The sequence below is a fragment of the Mugil cephalus genome, chromosome 4, assembly GCF_022458985.1.
Source record: "Mugil cephalus isolate CIBA_MC_2020 chromosome 4, CIBA_Mcephalus_1.1, whole genome shotgun sequence".
NCBI classification, from domain to species: Eukaryota; Metazoa; Chordata; class Actinopteri; order Mugiliformes; family Mugilidae; genus Mugil; species Mugil cephalus.
In genome coordinates this window covers 30,242,124-30,254,300 of record NC_061773.1, presented here as the reverse complement: position 1 = coordinate 30,254,300, position 12,177 = coordinate 30,242,124, and the positions used below count along the sequence as shown (strand labels likewise).

Sequence of the window (12,177 nt, the reverse complement as noted above, 5' to 3'; positions counted from 1 at the left end):
CTGTTAGCATGATGTAGCGTATGGGTGGTTATCTCTGGTGAGATCCTGAAGAGAAGGAGGTTTCTGATGTTTCTAAATGAGTGGGTTCATCCTGGTAAGAAGCAGACAGATAATATCCTGACAAGCTTGAGGCCTCAGTTCATCAATAACCAACAGAGATCCATCTAAAACTCAGAGCCACGAGGAGATATCATTTACTGTTTTCAAGCAAAAAACTAAACTAAAAGATAGAAGTGATGTTCATAACTAAGACTCTTAATATAATCAGAAATGATCTGTGGTCCTCCACACAATATTAAAGCTAGTACATCTCAGCCTTGTTTTTTCCCAGTGATTTTGTTTTTGTTCCTTTGTATCCTGGTGGAACGAGGTTCCTTAGTTTATGGTTTAGTTTATGGACAGTCTGCTACACTACACAAGCTTCCTGGAGGTAACTGTATCCAGCAACTCACAATGGAAGAGCATTCTGTAGAAGCATTAAACTGATATTGAGAGAAAGTTTGTTGGACATATACCAGGTGTCTATTTTTACTAACTCACCATTAATGGTTTGTTCAAGCTTATTTGGATTTTTGTGGGGAAAAACAGTCCTACTTTAGCCAGGAGCTACCATTCAAAATGTCATTATGTACACACATAATGACAATAAATTAATCTTGAATCTTGTATGTTGTCTCAGTGACAGGATGGTGATTACATGAATATGGTCAAGTAACCTAAAAGTATTTAAAAAGATCAAGTGTACTGCAGTTACCCGCAACCTGAATGCTTGAGGGCGAGCTAGTGAGCGTGTGCAAGCGGAACATGTTTTCCCAGAATACATCTGGTATTATGTTGTAACAGATCCCATAACCTCAAAGTTCTGGACAATAAGGCCAATTAATATGTTGGGAAAGGGAAGATCAAAAAATAAAATATAGTAAGAGGTACAAAAAGTTTATCATAATTTTGTTGCAACAGACTCTCAACAAAGATTTCTAACTGAATTTTCATTAAAATTTTTATTTATTGGTAACACAATTAATCACCCTACAACACAAACATCAAAACTAAACCTGCAGTGCTGCTAAAAAGATACTAAAAGAAAAGAATCCATCTAAACCAGGCATCACCAAATGCTGGACCCTGGTCCGGGTACGGATCCAGTGACGGTTCTCCCCGGACCCGTTAAAAATCTAATATCAACCCTTTAAGACCTGAACATCCGTGTGCGCACAAAAAGAAGCTTGCGGTACTTGAATTACCGTAACTCACAGATGGAACTCAAAGTGTGGTTGAACACTGGGAAGTTGCGCTTTCTGAAAAATAAAAGCTGCCATAGGATAATGATGACGCAGCGCTGCTGTCAGCTCCAGGTTCAGGAGCCCCAGGAAGAGAGAGATGTTTGGAGGAATTTGTTGGTAAAAACTAAGTCAGTTCTACCCTTGAGATGTCACAAAGGTCTTCCAGGCAAAAGCACAACTTCCCAGTGTTCAGCCACACTATGAATATTGTTAACAGTGCAAACAACTGTGAGTTACAGTAAATCAAAATCGGCCGCTTTGACGGATCCTTCAGGCTTTAAATGGTTAATAAAGATAAATCATTCCTGCATGCGCCGCTAATATTGTTAATACGTCAGGAGCGTCATCAATGGCCAAGACAATCAAATAGATTGTAGTTCTATAAGTTCAGACTATTGGTATGTTAAAAGTATAGACTATTACTTTGAAAACACTTGATATTTGACATTAAATGATATAGAAATGTGCGTACGTTGTTGATTTTATTGACATCAGGGTACACTATTTCAAGTGACATTAGATTCAGATCTTTGCTGGGAGGAAATGTCAGTAACTGGACCTCTTTGAGTTTGAATTGAATCTCCCTGGTCTAGAACAACCCACATAAGGATTGTATAACCACATTAACCAGACTGTGTGTTGGCATAATATGACATTTGTGCACTAAACAATGTAAACTGCAAATTAACAACTGTGATCAGAGCGTGTAATGATGATGATGATGATGATGATGATGATGTGATTTGTGTTGTTTTAGAAGTTGGAGGATGTTGTCAGCACATTTGACTGTGCTGTCCACTGAGTCCTGGTATTGTGATTCATGGTTGTTGGTTATGAGGTTGACTGTTGTTGTGTTATCTGCATATTTTAATGTTTTTACTGAGCTGTAGTTAGATAGGAGGTCACTGGTGTATAGTCCAAAGAGTTGAGGTGGAAGGACAAAACCTTGATGAACAAGATCTTTAGCCTTTGTCCTCTGTTCAGCAGAAAGTGGAGGATCCTAGATGAATGTAGGTGGTGTAGAGTGTAGTGGAGGGCTACATTGATGGTCTCTTAGTAGATCAGTTAGTGCTGTTTGCAAAGCAGACAGGAGTCTTTAACGGGTGTAGTTTGGGGTTTGAGGTGTGCCAAGAGGAAGAAGGTAAAGCAGTCTGTGTTGTGTTTTCCAGTTGTGTATGAATTTCCTCAACAAATGAGGTTATGCGTCTATGTTCCTTATTTAAATGTTCTGATTCATGTTTTAAAATGTCACAAATCATGTGCACATCACAGACATGTTCATGCCTACATTACGGAAATAATGATATGATTATACACCCCCCCATCCTGAGAAAGCCCCACCCACTAACCTGAGATCACCCCACCCACTAACCTGAGAAAGCCCCACCCACTGACCAGAGATCAACCAGAGAACAGATTATTCCTGAAACAGTTCAGAGACTCAAAGACACAAAACGATAAGATTCACCTTCATTACACAACTAGGACATGAATAATCAAATAAACTAGTGTCTGACTAAAAAATACTCAAATACTCAAAGTGAAAGTAAAGAAACTAGTAGAAAGGCCTTTCCTGCTTTCTGTGCTGTCTGGTGTGTCATGAAAACAAGGAAGTGATTAAGTTTCTGATTTAAAATTAATATTTCACATTTTACCAGTATTATTACAGTTATCATGTGATTTATGATTTATGTGATGTCATTAAAAATTGCAGTGCACTTATATAGGAGATAAGGATTAAATATAAGATATAATTAATTCAATGCCTAAAACATGATTCTATGTCCACTGTTCTGGATCATTATGTTAAATTAATTGTTTGACTGTTGTATTTGTACTTCTTAAGCTGTTGCTAATAAAAGTAGTTAATATTGTGCACATTATGTTGTTATAGTCTCATTATCAGTGTCTGGTATTCAGTGTCTGAACGGTGGAGGCCCAAGCCAACAGTTTGGTGAAGCCGTCGGGCTCGTCCGCGGCGCGTTGCGTGAGCGTCGTGTATTTGGTTCGTCCTGCACACAACTTCAAAACCTACCGGGAGCGTTTCAGAAGCGTTTAGCCCGGCAGACGTTGTTTACTCGCTCAGATTTGGCCATTTCCCCGGTTTATGTTCTTCTAAACATGCTTCTACGTGTGTAAATATGCTGCGTAGTTAATAAGTTTCGCTTTTGTCTGTTTTTTAGACCGGCAGTATTTTATTTTGAAAATCCACCGGATTCTCTTTGTTTTTCTGTGTCCGGCTTCCGCTCACTCGAGGTGGTCTGTGTAAATAGACGCTGCTTCGTAATTTTAATTAGTCACGGTAATACCGTATACCGCGGTAAAATGTCTTTGTTCAGTACTCGACAAGATTTATTAGAGTCACCCTGTGACGCATTTAGAAGTTCTGCATAATGATTACTCTCGCTCTTTCTAATAATGCATGTACGTACACTACTCACAATAAGTCAGGGATACTGTTATTTACATGAGTGCTTTTCCTATTTGGTCTGAATTTTAATGAAATAAGTAAAAGTTCCCTTTGATATTACGAATAACGTATGAGAAGAAACACCATTTTAATTAGTTTAACATTAATTAACCCAAAAATTTAGACAATAACAAGAACAGCCCCAAATAACAAAAACTGACAATGTCAGTAGCGGATGTTTCCACCATTTGCCGCAATGACAGTATGTTTCGATGGTTGATATGTTGATTTTTATTTGTAGTATTTGGGTTTTATGTAGCATTTATATATATTTTTTTCTGTGATTAATAGATTTTATTATATTTATTTGTCCTTTGTGACTCATGGATTATGAATTGTTGTACTGCACATAGTAGTAGTCTCCTCAGGGATGGTCCTCTGAGCCTCAAATCAGCAAAAACAAATAAATAAATGGATAATTATATAAAAATTCAGGCTGAGCAGCTCTGCACTGAAACCATGACTGACTGGACTTTGTGTCTGCTGTGTTCCAGCTTCACTCAGAGACTAAATGGCTTCCAGATTAGAGGAGGATCTCTGCTGTCCGGTCTGTCAGGAGGTCTTCAGAGATCCTGTTCTTCTGTCATGTAGCCACAGCTTCTGTAAAGTCTGTCTGAAGAACTGGTGGAGAGACAAACCAACACAGGAGTGTCCAGTTTGTAAGAGAAGATCTTCAAGAGATGATCCACCTTTAAACTTGGTGCTGAGGAACCTGTGTGAGTCCTTCTTACAGGAGAGAGATCAGAGATCTCCAGAGGCTCTCTGCAGTCTGCACTCTGAGAAACTCAGACTCTTCTGTCTGGACCATCAGCAGCCAGTGTGTCTCGTCTGCAGAGATTCAGAAAAACACTCCAACCACAGATTCAGACCCATCGAAGAAGCTGCACCACAGCACAAGAAGAACCTTCAGGAAACTCTGGAGCTCTTAAAGGAGAAGTTAAAGGTTTATGAAGAAGTTAAAGTGAAGTTTGATGCAACAGAAAAACACATCAAGGTCCAGGCCCGACACACAGAGAGGCAGATTAAGGAGCAGTTCAAGAAGCTTCACCAGTTTCTAGCAGAGGAAGAGGAGGCCAGGATGGCTGCACTGAGGGAGGAAGAGGAGCAGAAGAGTCAGATGATGAAGGAGAAGATGGAGGCTCTGAGCAGAGAGATAGCAGCTCTTTCAGACACAGTCAGAGCCACAGAGGAGGAGCTGAGAGCTGAAGACGTCTCATTCCTCAACAACTACAAGGCTGCAGTGGAAAGAGTCCAGCGCTGCCCCCTGCTGGATGATCCACAGCTGCCCTCAGGAGCTCTGATAGACCAGGCCAAACATCTGGGCAACCTGGCCTTCAACATCTGGAACAACATGAAGGACCTGGTCTCCTACACTCCTGTCATTCTGGATCCAAACACTGCTAATCCATATCTGATCCTGTCTGAAGATCTGACCAGTGTGAGGTTAGGAGATAAACAACAACTTCCTGATAATCCAGAGAGGTTTGATTATAACTGTTCTGTCCTGGGCTCTGAGGGCTTTAACTCAGGGACTCACAGCTGGGATGTTGAGGTTGGAGATAACACAGGATTGTTACTGGGTGTGTTAGCAGAGTCTGTCCAGAGGAAGGGACGCATACGATCTGGATTGTGTGGAATAATGTTCTATGAAGGTAAATACTCAACATATTCACCATCAGCTCCTTCCACTTATCTCCCAGTAAAGAAGAAGCTCCAGAGGATCAGAGTGAATCTGGACTGGAACAGAGGAAATCTGTCCTTCTCTGATCTTGATACTAACACACACATACACACCTTCACACACACTTTCACTGAGAGGATGTTTCCATTCATTTACACTGTGGAGAAGGTGAAGATTTTACCAGTGAATGTCTCTGTGTCAGTGAATCAGATCAGTTAGAGATAAGCAGGATGATTATTAATGTTTATTGGGCTGTAACAACTAATCAATGTCAGTGATCATATAAACTGTAGTTTTGTTGTCATGATGTTGGGTCAGTTACGTCACTGGAACCAATGAAAACACATTTAATATCTGGTGGTTGGAAGTAGATCATTGTGTTTATAGCTTAAGACACGTTGAATGTAGAGATGATAACTTTCTTTATAAAGGACCTGAAGCAAGCAGTATGTAGGACCTGGAGACAATGCTTCACTGACTTTAACCAATGATTCATGTTCTTGATTGAATAAATTCTCAAGTCTAATATTTGTGTCCCATGTGTTTGACTGGATTCTCTTTGTCTACTTTAAAAATCTGTTGATGTTTTTGTCATTTTTACGCAGAAATGTAAATATCTGTGAAGGATGCAAACACTGTAAAGCCAGGATGTCTTTGAGGAAGCCAAGTGAGACAAAAACTCTGATCTGTAGGTTTTTATGGGGTGGGGACATAAAAGAGCATGTTGCTGTATGTCACTATTTCATGTAATGGAATGAACTATTGGAGCGTCCAGTTTCCTTAAACACGCTGGTTATCTAACACTCACTGTGAACACACACCACTGCATCGTCCTCTTGACTTAAATAACTCATTTACTGCCCTCAGCTTAGTGCACAGCACAGATTAGTTTTTTACTGAATCCTCCATCACTGTGCATGTTCATTCTGATAAAGAAATGTCAAAACAAAGCTGCTCATCTACTATTTCATTCAATGGTTTGATGATGAAGGTACTATGTTGGTCTGAGGCCAAAGGAAACCATTGTCAGCTTGGGCTGGGCCATATGAGCAAAAATGTATATCAGTGACTTTTCATGTCTAATCAGGTGTTTACAACATTTTCTACTGGTGGGAGAAGAATTACCGCAGTAGATTAACTTAAAGAACTATTTTATTAGCATGATGAGTGAATATTGTGGAATAATAGTTACCAAGAAGAGTCACTCAGGATTCCAATGAAGTGAGGAATCAGAATGAAAAGAAAACTGTAGTTAAAATACTAAACATTTACTCTGTAAATTTCACAAACATTGTTTAGAAAACCAGTACAGGGATCTGAAGGTTTGAACTTAACTTGGAGTTAGTTTTTTATTGTTATTATTATTTGAATGTGTTTGAAGACAGAGAAAGACAAATTCCATTCAGGACAGAAACAAAGGATTGTGAACCCAGCCCTGGTGTCAGTACAGTCTGATAAAAACAGAGGCAGCATGGCTTCCCTTGGCCTCCAGGAGGAAAGGCCGCTGTTTAAAGTATTACTTTACGTCACATGGAAAGTTCTGAACATAACAAGATCACACACGTCTCATCTGGTTTGATTCTGTTACAACCATCTTAACATCCTCATCCAACAGATGAATTCAATCATCCAAAAAAGCGTTGAATAAGGTCAGCTGGACTTGTAGAATTTCTTGAAGACGTTTCGCCACTCATCTGAGTAGCTTCTTCAGTTCTGATAAACTAGTGGGAAATTGAGGTTTAAATAGGAAAAACTCTGTGGGTAACACCCACCAGAAACTTGCTTGACCAGAAACTGGGGTCACTAATTACCATAATGGCTGATACTTACCTGTCCTTGAATGGGGGGAACTGTGTGCCTAGGCTAACTTACCCTATGAATAGAGCTCTAACGAGGCTATTGTCCATGGGAACCTGGAGGCTCAATGTGTGAATGTTGTTGAAACTTCTTGGGGACAGAAGTCAAAACTGAATTATAAATAGTTGGTAAATTAAATCTCAGTCCACCTCCTCTGTTTAGAGAAGGTTTCTCCAGTTTGACATAGATGGCTTTCTTTAATCCTCTCTCAAACCATCTGTCCTCTCTGGCCAGGACTTTGACGTTGTTATCCTCAAAGGAGTGTCCTTTGTCCTTCAGGTGGAGGTGGACTGCTGAGTCGTTTCCTGATGAGCTGGCTCTCCTGTGTTTGGCCATGCGCTTGTGTATGGGTTGTTTTGTTTCTCCAGTGTACAAGTCTGTACATTCCTCGCTACACTGAACCGCGTACACTACATTGCTGATACACCAGCTATGTAGGGGATGGTGATGTTCTTCCTTCTGTTTTGTTCCTCTTCCCTGTCCTTCCTTCTTTTTGAGCCTTTGACAAAGGCCCAGTTGGGATATCCACATGTCTTGAGGGTTTGTTTAATGTGTTTTCCCTCCTTGTCCTTGCCATCCTGTCTGGTGGGGACAGTCTGTGCTCGGTGCTGGAGGGTTCTGATGACTCCCAGTTTGTGTTCCAGGGGGTGGTGTGAGTCAAATAACAGGTGTTGATCTGTGTGTGTGGGTTTCCTGTATACTTCTATGTTGAGGCTTCGATCTCCTTCAACACGCACCAAACAGTCCAAAAAGGCCAGACAGGCCCCGCTGATGTCCTCCCTGGTGAACTTGATGTTGCTGTCCACTGTGTTGATGTGTTTAGTGAAAGATTCCACCTCCTTTGTCTTGATTTTAACCCAGGTGTCGTCCACATACCTGTACCTGTGGGTGGGAGTGGAACCTGCAAAGGTGTCCAGAGCTCTGGTCTCTACTTCCTCCATGTAGAGATTGGCCACGATCGGTGACACTGGGGACCCCATCGCACAGCCGTGTTTTTGCCTGTAGAAACCTCCATTGAACTGAAAGTAGGTGGTGGTCAGGCACAGGTCGAGTAACACACAGACTTGTTCTGGGGTGAGGTTGGTTCTTGAGGCCAAGGTGTCATCCTTTTGTAGTCTTTTCCTTACTACATCCGTGGCTTCTCTCGTGGGGATGCAGGTGAACAGAGAGGTGACATCATAGGAGACGATGGTTTCTTCTGGGTCCAGTGTGATGTCCTTGACTTTGTTCACAAAGTCCCTGGAGTTTTCGATGTGGTGTGGGGTGTTGCCTACTAATGGAGAGAGGATGGATGCCAAATGCTTGGCAATGTTATATGTGACAGAGTTGATACTACTGACAATGGGTCTGAGTGGGGCTCCCTCCTTGTGTATTTTGGGGAGACCATAAATGCACGGTGTGGCTTCCCCTGGGTACAGACGGTAATAAAGGAGTCTGTCGATGGCCTTCTCCTTTTCCAGTTGTTGTAGGTAGTTTATTGTTCTGGTTTTGTAGATGTTGGTTGGTTGGTTGAATTCAATCACTCGCTGATACGAGGGTCAGCTGTAGGTCAGTGGTCATCTCACTCTGATCTTAACTGGAGACGACTGTCACCGTGGAGACGAGCACTGCACTTGTAAAAATACTTCCCACTGCATCCTCCATCTCCTTTCACACCTTCCTCTGTTCACCTTAAACCAGCTCCATCTGTCAGCGGGACGTAAGGAGGCAGAGCAGGGTGAAGGCACGTTGATGCTGTTTACTCAGACCCTGACAGAGTCTTACAAACCTGATAATGAATTCAACTTTTTATTTTGACATTTCCAGGTAACAACACAAGTTTAAAACATACTGGGGGAGGTGTTCCACGTTCTTTCTACTTTTAGGTCTGTTGTTGCTGGGATTTAACCTGCTGTATTTTTAGGGCTCATTGGAAGAGGACACTTTTGTCCGTTAATGGCGACAACGTAACAATTTTTGTAAATCGGGCACAAAAGTTAGTTTTCTTTCAAACAACAACCGTCACAAACACTGGCATATAAAGGTTAATAGTCAGAAATTAATAAAAATATTTTTGGTATTTATGATTAGGACTGAAGTGGATTAAAACATTATGTAAAATATACAGGAAAAAATATTAACATATGTTATGTTTAGGGCGTTTTTGAAGAGGACAGTTTTGTCTTTTAATGGTAACAATGGAACAATTACTGCTAAGTTATGTAAAAAATGGAATCGGACACTTTTGTCCTTATCAGGGAACGAGTGTTAACAAATAGCTGAAACCTTGTAGAATTCTAAGTTTGAAGCTGGAAGCAGCAGATTCCTTCACAGGACCGACAGGAAGAAGTGGAGACAGAGAGTAAATGTGATTCCTGGTGTGTCTGTAGAGTCTGTTTGTGTCTGTTAGCATGATGTAGCGTATGGGTGGTTATCTCTGGTGAGATCCTGAAGAGAAGGAGGTTTCTGATGTTTCTAAATGAGTGGGTTCATCCTGGTAAGAAGCAGACAGATAATATCCTGACAAGCTTGAGGCCTCAGTTCATCAACAACCAACAGAGATCCATCTAAAACTCAGAGCCACGAGGAGATATCATTTACTGTTTTCAAGCAAAAAACTAAACTAAAAGATAGAAGTGATGTTCATAACTAAGACTCTTAATATAATCAGAAATGATCTGTGGTCCTCCACACAATATTAAAGCTAGTACATCTCAGCCTTGTTTTTCCCAGTGATTTTGTTGTTGTTCCTTTGTATCCTGGTGGAACGAGGTTCCTTAGTTTATGGTTTAGTTTATGGACAGTCTGCTACACTACACAAGCTTCCTGGAGGTAACTGTATCCAGCAACTCACAATGGAAAGCATTCTGTAGAAGCATTAAACTGATATTGAGAGAAAGTTTGTTGGACATATACCAGGTGTCTGTTTTTACTAACTCACCATTTATGGTTTGTTCAAGCTTATTTGGATTTTTGTGGGGAAAAACAGTCCTACTTTAGCCAGGAGCTACCAATCAAAATTTCATTATGTACACAACCTTAAAGTTCTGGACAATAAGGCAAATTAATATGTTGGGAAAGGGAAGATCAAAAAATAAAATATAGTAAGAGGTACAAAAAGGTTTATCATAATTTTGTTGCAACAGACTCTCAACAAAGATTTCTAACTGAACTTTCGTTAAAATTTTTATTTATTGGTAACACAATTAATCACTCTACAACACAAACATCAAAACTAAACCTGCAGTGCTGCTGAAAAGATACTAAAAGAAAAGAATCCATCTAAACCAGGCATCACCAAATGCTGGACCCTGGTCGGGTACGGATCCAGTGACGGTTCTCCCCGGACCCGTTAAAATTCTAATATCAACCCTTTAAGACCTGAACATCCGTGTGCGCACAAAAAGAAGCTTGCGGTACTTGAATTACCGTAACTCACAGATGAAACTCAAAGTGTGGTTGAACACTGGGAAGTTGCGCTTTCTGAAAAATAAAAGCTGCCATAGGATAATGATGACGCAGCGCTGCTGTCAGCTCCAGGTTCAGGAGCCCCAGGAAGAGAGAGATGTTTGGAGGAATTTGTTGGTAAAAACTAAGTCAGTTCTACCCTTGAGATGTCACAAAGGTCTTCCAGGTAAAAGCACAACTTCCCAGTGTTCAGCCACACTTTGAATATTGTTAATAGTGCAAACAACTGTGAGTTACAGTAAATCAAAATCGGCCGCTTTGACGGATCCTTCAGGCTTTAAATGGTTAATAAAGATAAATCATTCCTGCATGCGCCGCTAATATTGTTAATACGCCAGGAGCGTCATCAATGGCCAAGACAATCAAATAGATTGTAGTTCTATAAGTTCAGACTATTGGTATGTTAAAAGAATAGACTATTACTTTGAAAACACTTGAAATTTGACAATAAATGATATAGAAATGTGCGTACGTTGTTGATTTTATTTACATCAGGGTACACTATCTCAAGTGACATTAGGTTGGGACCTAGTAACTGGACCTCTTTGAGTTTGAATTGAATCCCCCTGGTCTAGAACAACCCACATAAGGATTGTATACCCACATTAACCAGACTGTGTGTTGGCATAATATGACATTTGTGCACTAAACAATGTAAACTGCAAATTAACAACTGTGATCAGAGCGTGTAATGAGGATGATGATGATGATGATGATGATGTGATTTGTGTTGTTTTAGAAGTTGGAGGATGTTGTCAGCACATTTGACTGTGCTGTCCACTGAGTCCTGGTATTTTGATTCATGGTTGTTGGTTATGAGGTTGATTATTGTTGTGTTATCTGCATATTTTAATGTTTTTACTGAGCTGTAGTTAGATAGGAGGTCACTGGTGTATAGTCCAAAGAGTTGAGGTGGAAGGACAAAACCTTGATGAACAAGATCTTTAGCCTTTGTTCTCTGTTCAGCAGAAAGTGGAGGATCCTAGATGAATGTAGGTGGTGTAGAGTGTAGTGGAGGGCTACATTGATGGTCTCTTAGTAGATCAGTTAGTGCTGTTTGCAAAGCAGACAGGAGTCTTTAACGGGTGTAGTTTGGGGTTTGAGGTGTGCCAAGAGGAAGAAGGTAAAGCAGTCTGTGTTGTGTTTTCCAGTTGTGTATGAATTTCCTCAACAAATGAGGTTATGCGTCTATATTCCTTATTTAAATGTGCTGATTCATATTTTAAAATGTCACAAATCATGTGGACATCACAGACATGTTCATGCCTACATTACGGAAATAATGATATGATTATACAACCCCCCCCAATCCTGAGAAAGCCCACCCACTAACCTGAGATCGCCCCACCCACTAACCTGAGATCGCCCCACCCACTAACCTGAGAGCCCCACCCACTAACCTGAGAGCCCCACCCACTAACCTGAGATCCAGAACCAGA

The 12,177-nt window shown here is 40.7% G+C and overlaps 2 protein-coding genes across 2 annotated transcripts in view; one reads left to right on the top strand and one right to left on the bottom strand.

The window, feature by feature from the left end:
• LOC125006495 (dedicator of cytokinesis protein 3-like) overlaps nt 1-12,177 on the bottom strand; it is a 148,339-nt gene that overhangs the window by 85,244 nt on the left and 50,918 nt on the right. The window lies entirely within an intron of this gene.
• On the top strand, nt 3,861-5,960 carry LOC125006457 (nuclear factor 7, brain-like). The gene has a single exon (XM_047582504.1). It carries the CDS (start codon nt 4,265-4,267, stop codon nt 5,651-5,653), a length of 1,389 nt encoding a protein of 462 aa, XP_047438460.1. The 5' UTR covers nt 3,861-4,264; the 3' UTR covers nt 5,654-5,960.